The 19,006-nt window shown below is 54.7% G+C and overlaps 1 protein-coding gene across 3 annotated transcripts in view; it reads right to left on the reverse strand.

Moving 5' to 3' along the window:
• Positions 1 to 17,675, reverse strand: part of MBTPS1 (membrane bound transcription factor peptidase, site 1) — a 38,902-nt gene extending 21,227 nt beyond the window's left edge. For 2 of the 3 annotated variants that reach the window (XM_077754068.1, XM_077754070.1), the window contains exons 1-11: positions 17,196 to 17,675; positions 16,257 to 16,514; positions 13,005 to 13,196; positions 11,517 to 11,627; positions 11,034 to 11,143; positions 9,717 to 9,833; positions 9,242 to 9,309; positions 5,901 to 6,003; positions 4,559 to 4,612; positions 4,293 to 4,444; positions 1,285 to 1,446 (exon numbers count right to left, since the gene is read on the reverse strand). In XM_077754068.1, the coding sequence (XP_077610194.1) occupies positions 1,285 to 1,446; positions 4,293 to 4,444; positions 4,559 to 4,612; positions 5,901 to 6,003; positions 9,242 to 9,309; positions 9,717 to 9,833; positions 11,034 to 11,143; positions 11,517 to 11,627; positions 13,005 to 13,196; positions 16,257 to 16,514; positions 17,196 to 17,364 (1,496 nt within the window). In that variant the 5' untranslated portion in view covers positions 17,365 to 17,675. The remainder of the gene's footprint in view (positions 1 to 1,284; positions 1,447 to 4,292; positions 4,445 to 4,558; positions 4,613 to 5,900; positions 6,004 to 9,241; positions 9,310 to 9,716; positions 9,834 to 11,033; positions 11,144 to 11,516; positions 11,628 to 13,004; positions 13,197 to 16,256; positions 16,515 to 17,195) is intronic. The other variant, XM_077754069.1, reaches the window with a different exon arrangement.
• Between the last annotated feature and the right edge of the window lie 1,331 nt (positions 17,676 to 19,006).

Genomic DNA, 19,006 nt, shown 5'->3' on the forward strand with positions numbered 1-19,006 from the left:
GGGTCGCGCACATGAGCAGTCCGGAGGCGGGGCCACGGGAACGGAGCAGCATCACTCCCGGGCCTTGAGGCCTGCCCCACGTCACATACAATGTGGTCCTCGGGTACTATCTGTGGAACTTGTTGTAAATCTAGCACTTCAAACAAAAATATCAAAATTGGCAGCAAAAAAACAACTCTAATCAAAGACACATGACCTCAAACGAATCACAAGAAAGCATCAAACACCCACTGAGAGGCAGGCCACCTACAACGGAAGTAACCAGGGCTCCCACAGGAGGGACAGCACAAGACAGAGAAGCCTCCAAGCCTAGAGGAGGCCAGGCCTGGCGACCAGCACAGGCCCGGATGCTGGCCGGATGGACACGGAGCACGGGGGCCCTCTGCCTGGGGGCCGAGTCTGCGGGTCCCTCACAGTACCGTGCTCACCGCTGGCTTTAACGGGCGAGGTGCTGCCAGCAAAGGCACTGGCATCAGGGGAGACCAGGTAAAGGGTATGTGATTGCTTTACTAGTTTCGCAAATTTCTGCAAACCTAAGATTTTTTTTCATAAAGAAGTGGTCTTCTTTATTTATTTATAGTTTATTTATTTTTGAGACAGAGAGACAGAGCATGAGTGGGGGAGGGGCAGAGAGAGGGAGACACAGAACACAGAATCCAAAACAGGCTCCAGGCTCTGAGCTGTCAGCACAGAGCCCGGTACGGGGCTCAAACCTACAAACCATGAGATCATGACCTGAGCCGACGTCAGACGCTTAACCGACTGAGCCACCCAGGTGCCCCTAAGATTATTTAAAAAGAAAACTTCAGAAGTAAAAAGAAGAGAGGTGACTAGGTGACTCAGTCAGTTAAGCATCCGACTTCGGTTCAGGTCATGATCTCATGGTTCATGAGGTCAAGCCCCGCGTCCGGCTCTGTGCTGACGGCTCAGAGCCTGGAACCTGCTTCAGATTCTGTGTCTCCCTCTCTCTCTGCCCCTCCCCCACTCACACTCTCTCTTAAAAATAAACACTAAAAGTTTTTTTTTTAAAAAAAAGTAAAAAGAAGGTAACGAATAAGTATTTTAAACTATCTATATTCTAAGTAGCAGAACATGAGGACGTGGAAAGCAGTTTGAGCACAGCCGGGCTGCCCCTCCCAGGAGGCAGCAGCGAAGCCCTCCCTGAGGGTCCGGTGTTGGTGGCCAGTGATCAGTCCCCAGGCTGAAGCCAGGACTTGGTGCCGAGGGAAGAGCCCCGCAGGGCCCGGGGGAGAGGAAGGGTCTGCTAGAAGGAAGTGTACCGACCTGGCCTGTGGTTTGTAGCTGCTGAGAATCTGGTAGGCTCTGAGCAGGTCCAGCTTGCCATGGCCTTGCTCGAACATATTGACCCCAGGAAGCCTCCGGGCGGACGCAATGAGCGCCTGCTTCATGCTGGCCGGGTTCACCAGCTCTCGCTTCTGCACTGTGCTGGAGGGAAAAGCACATGTTTGCTGGTGCTCTCTCGGCAGGAGGGGGGAAACGGGACTATCCCGGACGTGTGGTCGTGCAAGCACATGACCTCGGATCCTGTGCCGCACGTAACGGGGGCATCTCTGGTAAAGCTCGGGCAGGAGGAGACGGGCCCTGGGCTCAATCCTGCAGTGTCTCAGGACAGACTACTTCGTAGCCTTCCATGTGGCTTTATACTAAATTTAGCAGAACACACACGTTCCCCATGACTCAACTAAACAGGCCTCCGAGGTTGTTACCGGAGGCAGGAACAGGGCAGAGTTACTGGCCCCCCAGGGGAATGGAGGCCTGCTGGTAGAAGGAAGGAGATGGCTTGGGCGCCCCCTGGTGGCGGAAGGAAAGGAAAACAGGCGGGTCCCAGAGCGGAGTCTGCGGGATGGGCAGGGCCCCAGTGCCTGAGTGAAGCCCACCGTCGCCTCAGCCTGCCTTTGTTGTTCTGGAAGGCCTGTGAGACACAAGAGGTGGATAAGCCCCGACAGAACCAGGCACACCGAGGCCAGCGTGAGCGCCGTGCCGTCAGAGCGCCCCTGGACAAAAGAAGGCACGGCTCTACCTGGCCAGGAACTTAGTGACCTGCGGGCATCAACAATCAGCGCTTAGGAGCAGCGGCAGAGCAGGCTCATTTCTGTGTGTCTGTGTACCATGCATACGGGCAAAACTTAACCCCTAAGTGCAAAGGACAAAATCCAGGAAGCAAAAAGAAAAACAGACTTCTCTCAGTTCTTGAATATCTTTCTACCATGGTGGCTGGTCTTGGAAGCGTGGGCGGGATTTCTGACAGCCCCGGATGGGAAATCTGATGTAGGCAGAGAAAGAGGAGGTGAAGTGGGATGGACTCTTTTTTTTTTTCATGTTTATTTTTGAGACAGAGTTCAAGCAGGGGAGGGGCAGAGGGAGAGAGACACAGAATCCAAAGCAGGCTCCAGGCTCTGAGCTGTCAGCACAGAGCCCTACATGGGGCTCGAACCCACAAACCGTGAGATCATGACCTGAGCCGAAGTTGGTCACTCAACTGACTGAGTCCCCCAGGCGTCCCAGATGGACTCTCAATGACAGAAGAAAGGGCTGCAAGAAGCTCAGGAGCAGTCACGAGCCCCCATCCCTGCGCGAACAGCTATACCCTGCTTCCCCGAGGAGTCCTGCCTGGCTGACCCGCCCTGGGCACATTTCCGAGCTCCCACAAGCGGCACTTTTATCCACTGCAGGGGCAGAAGGAAAGCACAAGGTCCCCTCTGACACCAGAAGCAGCTGCCATTAGGAAAGCTGCTGGAGAGAGAGCCTCCTCCCTCAGCTCCCCGCTTGCCTCGCGGGGAGAGGTCTGCCGCGTCGGCAGTGTGGCCGCGGTCACGGCTGGCGGGGAAGGAGCCAGTGTCTGTTCCCATGAGCAGCAGGGCGGCCAGCAGGAGCCCTCGAGAAAAAGTCCCGTCCGCGGAGCACGAAGCCCGAGCGCACCGGGTACCCCGCAGTCTGCCTCCCCCCCGCCCCCTGCACGCAGCACGGGGTGCGGACAAGTGGAAGAAACAGCGGGTTCCTGCCAAGCGTATACTGTGGCCGGGGTCCCTGTTTCCCGGAATCTGGCTCTGAACTCTATAAAGAGCGGATGGGAAAAGGAGAACACGGGCGGCGGGGGGCGGAGGAGGCGGTATCCACCTTTACCAAAGATGACTAAGAAACAAAAGATCCCAGGCATCAGAAGCTAAAACCAACAGAAACTTTTTTTTAAAGAGGATTTTAAATGTAAAAACATTAACTATCATTTCCTTGTTTTAATTTAATTTTAAACACAGAATACAGTAACGTTCAAATATTCAGTTTTACGTTAACACAATACAAAACCTCAATTAAAGCCTCATCTAAATAGAGACAGATTTGAGGGGGAAATACGAAATGTATTCTGGCTCCAAGACCTCTCTTCGGAGCTCTGAGATCAAGGAACATGGCCCATCTGACTAAGTCAGAGCCCATGAGCGTCAATTCTGGTCAACGGTCTTTAAGAACTTCTTCTGATTCCACATGTGCAAAGTGAAGGGCCAATCACTGAGCTCCGTTCCAAAGAAGAGGGATTCAGTGAGACAGAGAGCGAATCAAATACAGAGAGACGGTCAGTCCCACTGCCTGCTGGGACGGCTCCTTAGCTAACAGACACCGTTAAAAGGTGAACCCCCGAGAAAAGAACAGAGCAGGAAAATAGCTCACTTTCGCGCCCTGCCTGAGAGACACGCTTGTGTTGACGGGACAACTACAACTATAGCACAGAATCGGCCCATTAAAAACAAGCAACAGGAAGCACATGGGGAATCCAGCATCTTCCTCAGCAGTGCTGGGAACCTAAAACCACCCTTAGAAACTAAGTCCTTACTAAAAACAAACCAGAAAAGGGACGCCTGGGGGGTTCAGTGCGTTAAGCACCCTGCTCTCGACTTTGGCTCAAGTCATGATCTCATGTTTCATGGGTTCGAGCCCCGAATCAGGCTCTGCGCACTGACTGCAGGGAGCCCGCTCAGGACCCTCCGTCTCTCCCCGCCCCTCCCCTTTGCGCTCTCAGGCCAGAACAAAAACAGACATAAACACAGTGCAGGTACTGTGACTTCACACGGTGCTTTACCATCGGGCTTTACAGTGTGCTCCCAGGCCCGCCACCGCGCACATGAGTCCCCTACACGGAACAGAGATGGGGAGACACGGAGACAGAGATGGAGCAAGGTTCACGGTGTCCTGCCGACTCTCAAACCCTAAGCTGGTGACAAGCACGACTCAGCTCGTGGTCTGCTGGCACCACGTTCTCTCTGCCGGGGAGCACTCACCTTACCAATAAGGTGACCGCGCCGGCGACCACCGGAGAGGCCACGCTGGTCCCCGACAGGGCTCGGCAGCCCCCCTTCACACCGGATCCCCGCACTCCAGCACCATAGGTGACAATATCGGGCTTCACACGGCCGTAGCCTCCTGGGAGTTCCTGCGAATGACAGCAGCCTGGTCCCTCCCGCGGCACACCACTGGCACAGAGCCGCACGCGGTTCCGGGGAGACAGAACCAAACCAGAGACAGGGCGATTTCCACATAGCCTGACCTTACTAACATACTGGTTTTGGTCCAAAATCCACTGGGACAGAAAAAAATCAGCCTAAATGACAACGCAGAAAATAATTTTGGTATGTTTTATAGTAACCAGTATAAAAGTCATGCCATCAAATGATTAAAAGTGATTATTTTAAATTCTGCTACCACGCGAGACTAGACACTGGAGAGTGCTCTATCTCTAAGCTAAAAATTAGAAATACGTCAAAAATATCAGGAAATTAAAATCAAAAGTTCAAAAAGAAAAATGTTTCTTTACAGAGGAAGAAAACACAGGGTAACAGTGGGGACTTCAGCTGGGACTTCGGAGGGGAAGGAGCACAGAGAAGGACACACGGTACCACAGGAATAACTCGAGATTTTAACCGAGCACTCGGGGCGCCTGGGGGCTCAGTCGGTTAAGCATCCGACTCTTGATTTCAGCTCAGGTCACGATCTCAAGGTTCATGAGTTTGAGTCCCACATCGGGCTCTGCGCTGACAGTGCGAAGCCTGCTTAGGATTCTCTCTCTCCCTCTCTCTCTGCCCCTCCCCCACTAGCGCTCTCTCTCAAAATAAAACTTTAATAATGTCAGAAAAAAATATTTTAACTTAGTACTCTCTTAAATTTCCTGGAAATGGAGGCAAAACACAAATGACAACAGGACCTTACATTGTGTAGGAAAGAAGTACAGCAAGTTGAAGTGAAAAATCTTTCCTGGCACTCCAACATAAACCGACGCTGGACCCATATCCATGTGGGGCACTGAGCAAAGGGGCTGCAGACCCATCAGGAACATCCCTCACAAGGCCACTACGAAGCAAGGCCTGGGGAAAGGCCACGGACACGGCCCGTGAGTCACCCGGGAGAGGCAGGCAGGGGTCCCCAAGTGCTGCAGCTAACTTCACAGCCAACCCTTTCCGGGGGGTGAAGCAGGAGGGATCAGAGGCCCAGTCGTTGAATTAATTAAACTTCTGGAGTTATTTCCATTTTTCCAGCTACGTATAATTATTTCCATGGCAGCAGAAGTGATATTAAGCTGCTCTCATGGGCTTCTCCTGCTTCTAGAGACCACTGTCACCTGGCACTGAGGACTCTCACCTTCCCACCAGTCAGGACAGGGGGGCGTGAATCCAAGCAACTGAGAAAGCGAGTTACCTGAAGTCCGTTACGAGGCGGCGGCTGCGGAAGCACCACTGGGGGCCAGGCGTGGCCGAGCACGTCACCCCGGAGCGGCAGGCGACAGAGAGGCCAGACCTCTTGTCCTCGTGGCCGGGCAGGCACCCACACCCCGGCCTCCCCCTCCCCCCAGCTGTCCGCTGTGCGACACACCCCAGCGGCGAAGGGAGGCCTACCCAGGTGGTCATTCCCCTTGAAGAGAAACGGGCGATGTTATCCTCAAAGTCAATGCCGCCCACTCCGATCACGTCCATCTGGTCAGCAGGGTTATTCAGAGTGCTGCGACGAGGCACAAGAACACAAGGGAAGAGGGGATTTTACATCAGTCGTTCAGGGAAGGACCAATACTCCCAGAAAAATCCGAGATGGCGTTAGGGTCTCCTGGGGCTCCTCACGGCTGTCCAAAGGCCATCGCCTCCGTCACCTGCGCGCGGGGCCGGGGCCATCACCTCCTACGTGGAGCACCTTCGCTCTTTCCCTCCCTCCCAACCCATCAATCACCCTGCGGCCCAAGATGCGCTTCTCCCTCGTGCTTCTGGATCAGAGGAGCCCTTCTCCTGACCAGCAAGAATCTTCACGTGGTCATGACGTTCTGACTTCGCTTTGAACTGTTCCCAGGGTATGCACCCTGCCCCCACCAGGTCCCACACTTCTCTGGGAAGGAGCGGTAGCCACGCGGGCACCCGCCACCATCAGCAAGTCACAGTTCCCAACTGATCACCTGCACGGTGCTCCCTTCCTCCCCGCGAACCGAGGACAACCCCCCAGGCCCCCACGGTGAGCCCCTCACAGGCCAGACAAGATGCAGAGGACAACCACGTAATTCTCCTCAACACCTCAAGCACACCGGATCTGCAGAGCAATCACAGTGAAACAAATCATGACAAAACGTTTAAGCTCTAAGATGTGAGTCAAGATGAGGCCAAAGTGTTTGAAAGCATCAAACGAGCTTTACCTATCACAGACCCACCACGACACCAGACCTCGGTGACGATTCAATAACCACAACTGATTCCGAGTAGCTGAAGCGACAGTAGTGACAAGGGTCTAGGTTGTGTACTTTTACCCGACCCGACCATATGAACCACAACCTGGCACTTTCTTAGCGCACTGGCCACCAACGTGCGACCAGGCGTCTGCTCGGAGGCACCAACGTCGATTTTTAAGGCTTAGGCTAAAAATGACGTCCAAGTTGCCAAAGGCACAGGACCCGAGAGGGCTCACGGCCAGGGATCCCATGGGGTAAGGCAGCACACGGCCTGTGACAGACGACAGGGCCATCACCCGAGTGCTGCCGAGGCCCCAGCAGCAGGGAGGGGCCTGTCGAGGCCGGGTGCCTGCGCGGCTCCACAAGCACACGTGCGAGGGCCCTCTCCGGGGTGCAAGGGACATGCGGGGACACAGAAGACAAGCCGTCGAGTGTGACTGCCCACAGAAGCCACAGGATTTCTGCAGGGACCAGTGTGTGGCACGCAGGACGGCTGGAGGGAGGGGTGTGAACAGAACGAGGAGGGTCAGCAGCAAAGCAGGGACAGGGCGCAGGGAGGGGGTGGAGACACACAGGGCTGTGCAGGGAGAGCAGNGGGGGGAGACACACAGGGCTGAGCAGGGAGACCAGGAGGGGGGTGGGGGCGGGGAAGGGGCGCAGGGGGCAGCGGGAGACAGAGCTGAGCCAGCACCTTCAGGCTGCAGCGACTGAACCACGGCCACGGGCACGTCGCCTACTTCTGTACGTCACATTTCCCTGCAACACAGCCACGTCCGCTCATTTACACAAGGCCAGGGCTGCCTCACGTGACGAGGGCAGTGAGTGCTGGCCACCGACAGCATACGACCCGCAAACCCTAAACATTCACTGTCTGACCCCATGTAGGAAGTCTGCTGACTCCAGGCTAGAGCAGCGAGGACTCGGAAAACCACAAAGAAAAATGTGGACGTTGGAGCACCTGGGTGGCTCAGTCGGTTAAGTGTCTGACTGTAGCTCAGGTCACGATCTCATGGTTTGTGGGTTCAAGCCCCTCCTCGGGCTCTGTGCTGACAGCTCAGAGCCTGGAGCTGCTTCAGATTCTGTGTCTGTCTCTGTCTCTGACCCTCCCCTGCTCACGCTGTTTCTCTCTCAGAAATAAATAAATTAAAAATAAATTTAAAAAAAAAAAAAGAAAAAGAAAAACATGGATGCGATTAGGCAATGACAGCCTGCTGCTGAGTCCTGCGTGAGAAAGCGGCCAGAATCTGCCTGCCGAGCAGAAACCCACAACCAGAGGAAGAGTGAACGGCGCCGCAAGCTTGGGGGGCTCCGGGTCCGCAGTGCCCTCCGCTGGAGGCCGTCCTCACGCGCACCGCCCACGGCGGCCTCCGCGACAAGGAGCGAGGCCCCCGGCGGCCTGTGCTCTGCCCACAGCATGACCCCACATTGCCGCAGCAGGAAGACAGGCTGGGGACTCTGGGCTGGGGGCGGGGGGGGGTGGGGGCAGAACTGGGGAAAGAGGCCACAGGAGAAACACATGACAGGGGAAGCGAGGGAACCGGAGGCCATGACTTGATACTGGATGCTTCTCACGGTGGAGCTGCGGCTCGAGTGTGTTTGCGCCTCTCGCGCCTGCGGGTCACGGCACAGGCACCCGGCGACACGGTGAGTCCCGGGCCCTTGGCCTGACAAGCATCACTAACGACCCCAGGCTGGAGCCCCGGCTGCCAACGCGCAGCTTCTGACCACAGTGACCTGCGCTGCAGCCCGATTCCGCGCCCTGGGCCCCGTGCAGGTCGGTCAGGCCTCACGACTGGCACCACGCCCAGGGCCGCCACCGCAGGACCCAGCGAGTGGCACCCGGCTGCCACACGCACACATCCAGCTGCAGAAGGTGCCACACAGAACACAAACCGGAGCCTCGGGAAGCAGATCGGGGTCTAAGCGGACAGAAGTTTACTGCCTGCGACATGCTGACCGACATCCCGCCTCCCGCGCTGCTCAGACCCCCGTGATGCCCGCACAAACTGTTCTCCCCACTCCCGTCCTACCGACCCCAGCTTTTAAGCCTTCGAGGCCGTCGGGCGGGTCACACCACCCACAGTTTCACTCTCCATCAGCCCTGATGCGTCTGCACCCCGTCTCTCCTGAGAAGGCGTCCGGCCCGTGTCCGCCTCACCCCGGGGCCTCGCAGGGAGCAGGCCTCAGCAACTGCGAAATCCGCTCATTTCTAACTTCTAGCAAACTAACTTTCCTGGTTTTTTTTTTTTTTGCTTTCCCTCTAATTAAAATAAAAACTGTAAACCTCCAAACTGCTTACAGCGAAGTAATTAAATCAATAAATAAATACTGAAGCAGGAACCAGACGGGCCTGTGCTGACCAGTGAGGCGGTGGGTGGTGGGCACCTGGTCCGTTACAGCCTGGCTGCTTGTGTGCGGAGCGTCCCCATGATACAGAAAGTCAGACAGACAGACACAGACAGACCACGGCTCCACACTCACTTCAGGGGGAAAAGGCACCCCTAAGCCATCCCCGTGGAAGACACTTACCCGTAAAGAGGCCCGTCGTTGCCGATAGCGGAAACCATGATCACGTTGTTGGCCGTTAATTCCCACACCTGCAGGGTCAGCAAACATTTATTTATGAAAATTCACCGCTCTCAAACAATCAACACAGAACTATCCAGAAATACCTGTAGCTCCTAAAAATAATCCTCAGAAAAGGTGCCCTTGAGAACGCAGCACGAGACCCTCACAGGCACGGACGTGTGCCAGCCAGCGTGCTCGGTGAAACCCAGCAGTGGGGCCCTCGCAGCCGACACGGCGAGGGGGCTCCCCAGGCAGGCACAGACACGCGTCGTTCGGAGCAGGAACCGACAGGGCACAGCGCGCAGCCTCCGACATGAGTCCCCCGAGCTCGCCACCACCCGCCGCCCTCACACGGCAGTCGGCTCGTGGTGACGGGCCACCCGCGCAGCTGGCACGAAGCGCTCGGCAGAAGCCGTCTTCAGGGGACAAGACCAACCTTGTCGACGAAGGGATGGTCCATGAAGTCGGGGCCGCCGATGCTGAGGTTCAGCACGTCCATCCTCTTCAAGATGGCGTAGTTGAAGGCGTCCAGGAACCAGGAGGTGTAGGAAACCTAGTTCAATTGCCAAGGGCGACCTTAGGTGCCCCGGGGGGCCTCTTGGGGCCACGAGAGGGTCTGCTGCTAAGGGCAGAGCACAGCCTCCCGAGCAGCATGACGTATTAACTTCAGTTTCAGAAGTCCAAGCCGAGAACAAAGAGTGCTCCGAAACGTAAACTCCGGCACCGGGAAATTCTCCGTCCCTGCAGCCGGACTCGAGGGAGCGCCGCGTTCCGAGGGCGGCCTGTGTCTCCAGCTCGTCACTTTCAAGCACACCTTCCAGGGTGAACCCCCAAACCTGTAACTGCCCCTCCTTAAGATTTATCCCAAGATACTTCCCCTTCAGAGTTTTTACATAGTTTAACGTGTTTGTCCATATTCTTTATTCCTCAACTGACTAAAGGGGAAATCTTATAAAGAGAAGTTATTCCACAGAATTGTTTCTCTGATGTTCAATTCTCCCTGTTTCCTGACAGAGTTAAATTGCTTTGTGTAGCACCATCCAGATGTTTTTATAAAATAAAACTTCTAGTAGGAACAGGATCGGTGTAATATTTGAGAATTACGCCTCTTAAAGCCTTTGAAAAATGAAACGTGTTTACGTTTGCTCGTCCAGGCAAAAACAATCCCAGGAAGAGGCAATACGTGAAATTAAGAAACCGTCACATGAGGGACACGAGGGGTACGGTGAGTCCCTGCCGGACAACGACGGGGCTGGGGGAATTTTCCCCACGGTGCCTTTAGGTATTTTTGAACTATGTACTATCTACACAAAGCTGAAATTTGAAAAATGAGCAAATACCTTTCTGTGAAGAGGTAGGAGAGGCGAGGAAGCGGGGCCAGGAAGCGCACCGGCCAGCGCGGCCTTGGCTGCCGTGGTGCAGAGCCAGCCCCCCAGCCCGTCCCCACCCCGCAGCAGGGGCGGCAGACACACCAACGTGCCATCCTCCTCTCGTGTAGGAGGTGTAATGCGCCCGGCACGTGGACCCAAGAAGGAACGAGAAGGGGAGGCACCACCATTGCCCTCGGAGCGGGGTCTTCAGGGTTTGAGAGAGGCCGGTGGCAAAAGGGCAAAGCCACACAGAAGGGGCAGCGGAGGGACACACGGGCCGTGGGAGGCCGGAAGCGGGCCGGCATCGAGGAGGCTGCTGCTGAAGGAGCGCGTGCCCTCCCGTGTTTGCCGTCCACGTTGCGGGGGCCCTCGGAAACACCCACCTGGTTATTGGTAAACACCCTGAAGATGTGAAGTTCCGCATCCGGAGCAAAGCCTTGGCATTCCCGCATGCTGGCTATCACGCCTGCCACGAACGTGCCGTGGCCCAGTCCTGCCGGGCGCGAGGGGACCGGTCACAAAACACAGCAGGTGACATGTGCCGAGACGCAGCATTTCAATCCGCCAGTTCGCGCGGGCTCTTTCCCTGAGCCCTGGACGCACAGGCCGCGCCGTGGCCGCCCCGGTTCCGGGGACCCCCACCGCCTCCCAGTGAGCGCTGCTGCACCGGGCACCCCTCTCTGCTCACACCCCGCTCCCCGGCATCCGTGACGGTGAGAGGTTTCTGCCCAAAGGCACACGAGCTTGGGTCTGCCTGGGTGACTGGCGTACGCGACCGTGGGATCATGAGCGCCCAGGCGCTCCCACCCCGCAGAGCCGGGCGCGGGGCGGGGACAGGGGCCGGGGCCGCCCCACAGCGCACCCACCGTCGTCCAGCGTGCGCTCGTTGGTCCAGTTGGTCCTCTCCTTCACGTTCTTGAAGTGGGGGTGCTTCTCGCTCAGCCCGGTGTCGAACACAGCAACCCTTACGTTTGCGCCTTATTCCACAAAACAAGCACAATCGTGTTTGGAGAATCGCCTTTTGGGACTCTGTCCGTAAAATCGACTCCTCCCGGGGACTCTGAGCGCGCGCGGCCGCAGAGGCCAGAGCCTGCCCAGAGCGCAAGAGTTGGGTCAGGTGCTCTGGGGACACTGGCTGGGCCAAGACGAGGAAAAGGGGTGTGTGGGGGGGGCATTCATTTGCTGCTAAGCAAGACCTGAGGTTCTGGCAGAATCTCCTGGGACAGCCCTCAACTGTCTCCGGGGCTCCATCCTCCACCAAGGCGTGCTCTCCCCCAGGCCTCCACGCCCTCACCTCCTCAGAGAGGCCCCACAGAGCGCAGGCCCCCACAAGGAACACCCCCTCAGGGGAGGGGAGATGGTGCCGGGCCTTCACCCACACGCTGCTCATTAACGACCCCTGCACCCAGGGGCTGCCGGCAGCAAGCGGGATGAGCACGTTTTAAGGAAAAGGAAAACCACTACCCTGTACCCTTTGCTATGTTTCAGACACAGCCCAAAGACCAATACTGCCAGATCAAAATGTTCTAGAAATTCTATAGAAACATATAAGACGCTCATAGCATTTAACAGCTGAGCGATGTCAGGAAGGTGGGGTCTTTCCGGTGTGAGAGCTGTGCTCACGTACCGTGTTATGCGGAGTAACCAATCACACTGAGCTAACAAATGCCCAGTGGGTACATTTACGTAACGCACACGCTATCTCCAAAACCAGTTGGTTTGGGGGGGACAAAAAATGCTCTTCTGATTAGAGAGCATTTGTTCTGTGAAGAGGTCTCATCCTCAAAAGACAAAACCACGAGATGACACTTAATAAAAGGTCAGTCCACTAGGCGCATGAGTTTAAGTGTCTAGGACATTCTGCAGGGTGGGAGCTGAGGAAAGCAAGGAAGAGGGAAGGGTCTCCAAAGCCAGGGGGCACGGGGAAGGACCCCGAGACCAGCCGTGACACATGGGGGCTAGAAAAACTTCCGTCTAGGTCAGGGTACAAGCCCCACCGTGGTCACGAGAGGGATTTTCTGCCATGAGGAAATCAGGAAGGAAACCCCGCTCTGGTTGGGAGCTTTCGTCCACGCGATGCCATCCCATTCGGAGACAAGCCGCCCCCAGGTGCAGCACAGCAGCCTGGCCATTCTGCACAGAGAGCACCGCGCTCCAGGGACAGGACCTCGAAGTCACCAGCTCCGAACGTGACCTCCGGACACGCCGCCCAGAGAAACACTCCTCAGCCTGCCTTGTGGAGCAGACACGATACGGAAAGGACAGACAGAGCAGCCACGAAGACAGAGACGCCCGTGTGGCCGAGGGCAGAGGGGGCAGCGGCCAGGGGCAGGCGCGGGGACGGCAGTACCCACCTGTGTAGCCCATCTGCCAGAGCACGTCCGCCTGCAGGGTCTGGGCCACCTGGCGCGGGATGGCCCTCAGTAGCCGCCGGCTCGAGTGCCTCCCCGTGGCGTGCCAGAAGCCAGAGCCCAGGGACAGGCTGGCTCTGCGCAGGGGTCGGGACGACTGCCACTTGCGGCTCCACCGGGTCTCGTTACAGGGCGCTGCGGGGTCAGCGAGAAACAAGGGGACAGAGGTCAGGTGAGGAGCCACTCGGCAAGGAGCCAGCAGCCGCCAGCGACCACTGCCCCCGGACAGCCCAGGTGACGAAGGAGGGGGTCCTTCCCGGCAGCCGCACCGCCAGGACATCAGTCGGTGATCCTTATTCTTCCCCGAGAGTCCCCTGCTTGAGTTTATCTAACCGACAGAAGGCACAGCGGGCCCAACAACCACTTCGAAAGAAAGTCAATCGTAACTAAAACTGGAGAAACATGACTTGCCTGATTTTTCATCAGCAACTGGTTCTCACTGAACCAGAAGGTTAAAAACAAAAACAAAAAGAAAAAACAAAGAAAATGACCACTGACCACTGGTGACGCTTCCCAGCGCTGGGCTTCTGGGACAGTAAAAGACATGTTTTACATCACACCGACCGCTGGTCAAACATCAGTAGGACCTTTTCCCAACCATATGCTGCTCAGTACCCTCAACGTGCTGCCCAGAGTGTCTCCTTTCAAAAAGCAAAACCAGAAAGGAGCCAGGGCTTTCCGTGGCCGACGAACTGTGCTGTGCGGGGTCTGCTGACTGTACTCGCCAACACCCGCCCGCCTGGGCAAGGAAAACCAGGGCTTTCGCTACCTGTAAAGACCTCACTTCGTTAAAAACGGAAGAAGAAGAAAGCAAAGGAAACACAAGAGCCTCCTTACCTTCCAGGACCATGCTGTCAGGAAGAAAACTGGCACCTCAAATCAGTTTTCAGAAGAGCACATTTCAACTACCACTGCTCAAGTTTCAGGGGTTTTTAATGTTTATTTTCAGAAAGAGACCGAGAGAATGTGGAGGAGAGGAGCAGAAAGGAAGAGAGAGAACCCCAAGCCGGCTCCACACTATTAGCACAGAGCCCAGCGTGGGACTCGATCCCACGAACTGTGAGATCATGACCTGAGCTGAAATCGAGCTAGGGAACTTAACCGACGGAGGCCCCCAGGCGCCCCTGAAGTTCTGCCTCTGCAGCAAACGACTATCGTTTCTATTCCTGTGAAAGTGCCGGGAGCTGGAAAAACACCCAGTCCTGTCAATTCCATTGAGTAACTATTTGCACAGAGCGCCTGAAATTCCGCACTTAACGTGCCATGTGACTTTGCTCTTTAGCCAGCAGCGTGGGGCCTCGCCAGGGGCGCCGATGGCAGGGCCGTGCCATCTACCCGATGCAGACCAGACCGTGCCCAGGGAAGCTCAGCTCTGGGCTTCCCTGGGGAAGAGCAACTCACTAGGAGAACTGGAGAGTGCCGAAAGGAGAAGTGAGTGCACCTGAACTCGGGTCACTGCAGGGGCCGCTGGGGGATTGGGGAGGAGAATCTGCCGCGGGCAGCACCGCGGGTGTCTTCGCAGGATCTGTGAGTCCTGTCCTGTGGGAAACAGGCTAGCTGTCTCACAGCCCGGGACGGAGCAGGGGTGGGACCCGGCGTGGGACATGTTCCAGCCAAACCAGGGCGGAGCCTCTGAACAACAGAGCCAGGGAAGTCGGCGGTACTTAATGGCCACTTACACCCTGAACGCTCTGCTCAGTGCTCACACGTGCACAAGTCCTTCACTTTCCTGAGGACCCTGGGCGGCGGGGGCGTTGCTGCCACTTGCTGGGCGATATAGGAGGAGCCGAGAGTGCCACACCTGACGGCCCCGGCAGAGGGCGCACCTGAGATTCCATGACTGCTGTGCTAAATGCTAGGCACTCCCATGTTTCCTAAAACGTCCCGGGAGCTCTTTACAATAAAAAGATGCAATGCAGGCATGTGGTTAACTGTACGAGGTGTGGGGTGTATTTACCTTCCTGGAGAGCTGTGAGGTCTGAAAGAGAAAAGGCACTACAGCACATGTGGCCTGGTCCAAAGAGCTCCGAGAAAGGGAGCCCCCGACTCCTCCGCAGCTGCCCTGAGAGCTGGCTGGGCACACTAGGCAAATGAGCTTGGCTGCCCCCACCACACCTGTGCGATTTCTAAGCTGCCGTGACTCCCAGGCCTAGTACCTGATGGACAAAGGGAGAAGAGCAAGATTTTCTTTCCTTTCCGGGAAAGAAATGACAGTAAATGATACTAGAAGTCGCAACTTGTTACCCTAGTTATGACAAATGGGGAAAAAACTTCTCTGGTAATAGGTAAGCTTTGGAAACTGGTAGGTAATAAACAGGCAGTTTAGTACTGAAGGACAAACTCTACCTTGATAAGCCCAAGTTATCAGGAAGCGGGAGTGAGGCCTCAAGGTGCAAGGAGAATAATCAACCCACCGGCCACCCTCACACCCGATGGCTGCAGTAGGCCCAGCTAACCCATGCGAGCTCAGGAGGCTCTCAGAAAACCAAAACGAAACCCAGAGAAAGGACATTTTACAAGATTTCTTAAAAGTAAAAACACATAGGGGTGGCTGGGTGGCTCAGTCGGTTAAGCGTCCGACTCTTGATTTCGGCTCAGGTCACAATCTCGCCATGTGTGAGTTCGAGCTCCGCATCGGGCTCCGCGCTGACAGCAGAGATCCTGCTTGGGATTCTCTCTCCCTCCTTACCCCTCCCTCCACACTCCTGTCTCTCAAAAAACAAAAAAAAAAAACACTTTAAAACCCCCCACACCCCCCACACTGACAGAGGCACAACACAACCAAAGAGGAGAGTCAAAGACACCTTCCCCCACTTCGGGATGGAGGGACGCGGGGCCTCAGGTCTGCAGGCGCCGGGGGTGCTGGGTGAAAAATCCGTCCCAGCAGAAAGAAACAGGGACCACTACCTTCTTCCACTGCAAACTGGCAGGTTTCTTCCCACCAGAATAGCATGAAGCCCATTTTTCATTTTTTAAATTCTCAGCAAAAAGATGCTCACAATTGCCGAAACTGGCTGAAGGAACTTGAGTATCTACGAGCCACCTCTCTGCTATCCTGCCCATTTCAAACTGTGCCCAAGGAAGGTCGGGGGACAGGGGGGTGGAGCGCATCACCAGTGAACATGTGCGTTCTCTCTCTCTCAACCCACATGAAGCAGAAATTGACAGAGACGAGACCAAGGTCATGACACTCACCCTCCGCGAACTTGAGCGAACGGAAGACTTTCCGCTGGGGTGTCACCCGTTTGATGTTGGGGTGATCTTCAAGGGTCAGCAGCCCCACTTTCTGTTTTTCCTTTATCTGAATCACCTCAAAATCACTAGGGTAGTCACTGGATGGATTGTTCCGAGGAATGATTCTCCAATTGTCTATTTCACTGCTCTTCAGGGCGCTTGAAATGAAAGAATTTCTAGCTTTGGCTGTGAAGTATCCGTTGAAAGCCACAATGTATTCTGAAACCGAGGAGCACAAATAAAAACAAGAATTTATGTCCACATGGTGTAACAGAGGAGCACAGCTACACTACAACTTCTCAAGTAACGGAAACCTTACAGATCCTAAAGCCTAAGGAGCAGTAAGACCCAAAGCCTGGTTTAAATGCCCTGCACGGCACTTTCCAGAACCCTGCACAGGAGCCCTGTGCGAACCCCCTGACATCACATAAAATTCGATACCTGTGCTGTTTCTCAAAAAGCGAATATTAACACAAGTTCAAATACATGACAAAGTGATGCATGTAAGTTTTTCAAATACGAAAAAGGGACTCATAGGTAAAGGCCCAGTCGTATTTCACTGAAACAGTAACGGAATTTCCAGTGGATTCTAGCAGACTGCCAGTTTGTTCACATGTGGCCGCGAGCTTCAGCATGCAGATCTCAGGGACCTCCCGACACGGGGGCCACAGGACATCCGTTCCAGGGGATCAGGTCTCAGGGAAGGAATTCTGAATGCCAGTCTCTCTGCCTCACAGCAGCTACCTGTCCCAGGAGAGCAAACTGCAGCAGCGCGAACATCCAAGCACTGTGAGCTCACCTCATTTCAAATTTATGGTAGAAAAGAGGGAAAGGTCTTTTTTGACAAAAGCTAATGTTTAAAAAATGAGGGGGGGGGGCTAACATTTGAAAGATCATTACCATATTCCACGACCGTCGAGGAGAAGTCCACCTTCAAGGTCAGGTGGGAACAGCCAGGGCACGGGGCGTTTTCGAAGGCCTTCTTGTCCAGTCTGTCACCCAGCTGTCTCCTCCCGCAGAGCAAAACCACCAGCAGAGGCAGCCAGGTGTTGACAAGCTTCATGGTCATAAGTGAACAGGGTCGTAAAACCGCATATGTTCAAATCGCACTTTTTTCTTCCTTATTAGTTAATTTTTGTCTCGGCAAAGAGCCGAAACATCATTGATCGGCCATTTTATAGTCTTGTCCACCGTAAATAAAAGGTAAATTTCATGGCCTTTTGTGGTTTGGCCTGAAAAGAGGCTTTCATTTCTTTCTCCGTTTCTTCTCCATCTTGGGCCTCGGGCACCTCTCACTGCAGCCCAGACAAGTGAGTCCTACTCGCCATCTGCAGCGCAGAACCCCAGTCCAGCGGGCGGCAGTCACTCGGGCGCCCTGGGCGGCCTGCAATACACAGAGAGCAGGGCGAGGGTGGGGCCCAATGACACCCAGTGAGAACTCGAGACAGACTACAGACGCGCAACCCCTGATCATTTCTTTCTTTAGTTACTGCTCACTTCTTTGGAGGGGTGGGAAGAGTTTGAAGGCAGCGTCAAAGAAAGCATGTGGAGAAAACACCGCCCACCCTGGCAGCCCGCCAGGAGGAGGGGCCTGGGCCCCGCTCTCCACCCCTGCCCCCCCACCCCGCAGGCTACCCTCCTCCTTCCAGCAGTCCTCCCCAGGCTCCTCCCCAGCTCCATGCCTTTCTCCACCCCTTCAGGCAAAAGTGTGGTATGAAGCCTAACTTTCTGGTGTAAAGTAACACCTGAGAACAAACTAATTTCCCCATTCTTCTGCCAAGTCTCTGATAAGAACATTTTCACCGTCACTCAATTTATTTTACAGGAAGCCTCACCTTGAAGAAATCCCAGCTACTAAATAGGTTATAAAACCAGATCACCTCTTTCCTGGGAAGTGATACAGGACAGTCTGTGAGATTAACTGCATCTAGAAAAAGTGTTATGGGGGGCGTCACATTTCACGCAGGCGCAGATGCCTTTCAAGTATCTGAATGGCAGGAAAAATGATCATTCTTCACAACAAAAATGGAGCAGCAGTAATACACACACACACACACACACACACACACTCACACACACACACACACTTAGGACCAGGAGTCAGTCCCCTTTAAACAGACATACCAAGTTATTAAAGCCCATTGCTCTGGCAGAATCTAGTGCTTTAGAGCAACAAGAACTTTGTGGTTTCTGGAACTATCCGGATGTGCATCTACACACAGGAAAATACTCATAAGGCTAGAGTATCTAAAGAAGTTTGTAAAGTCTAATACTTAGGGTGTCACTGCTGTCACCACACACGATCCTGAAAACCTGGCCTTCTCTGGCCCTGGAGACTCTGGTTGGTTGAACGGAGCTCATCAGATGGAAATGAAATGTCAGAAGTTATCTCCCTATCAACACGAAGAACAACAGTGAGAACGCAACCACCAAGAATAAAGAAATTAAAACCAAAGAGAACGGAAAGACCAAAGAAAAGCAACAGGTGACAGCAAATAAGCCACTCCACCATGTTTTATAACAACCCACGGGGGAGTGAGCCCCAGTTTTTTTATACTGGATACTTGCAGTGATGGAGGATCACAGAATAGCATCACACGAAGCATATGCCTCAATTATAGTATTACTGGTCAAAAAAGATAGAGCTAATCACCGGTAATAAGAGTTCTCATGCTATTTTAAATGAACTTTAGTGAAAAAGATTTAAATGA

Source organism: Crocuta crocuta, unplaced genomic scaffold (genome assembly GCF_008692635.1).
Source record: "Crocuta crocuta isolate KB4526 unplaced genomic scaffold, BGI_CrCroc_1.0 scaffold61, whole genome shotgun sequence".
Taxonomy (NCBI): domain Eukaryota; kingdom Metazoa; phylum Chordata; class Mammalia; order Carnivora; family Hyaenidae; genus Crocuta; species Crocuta crocuta.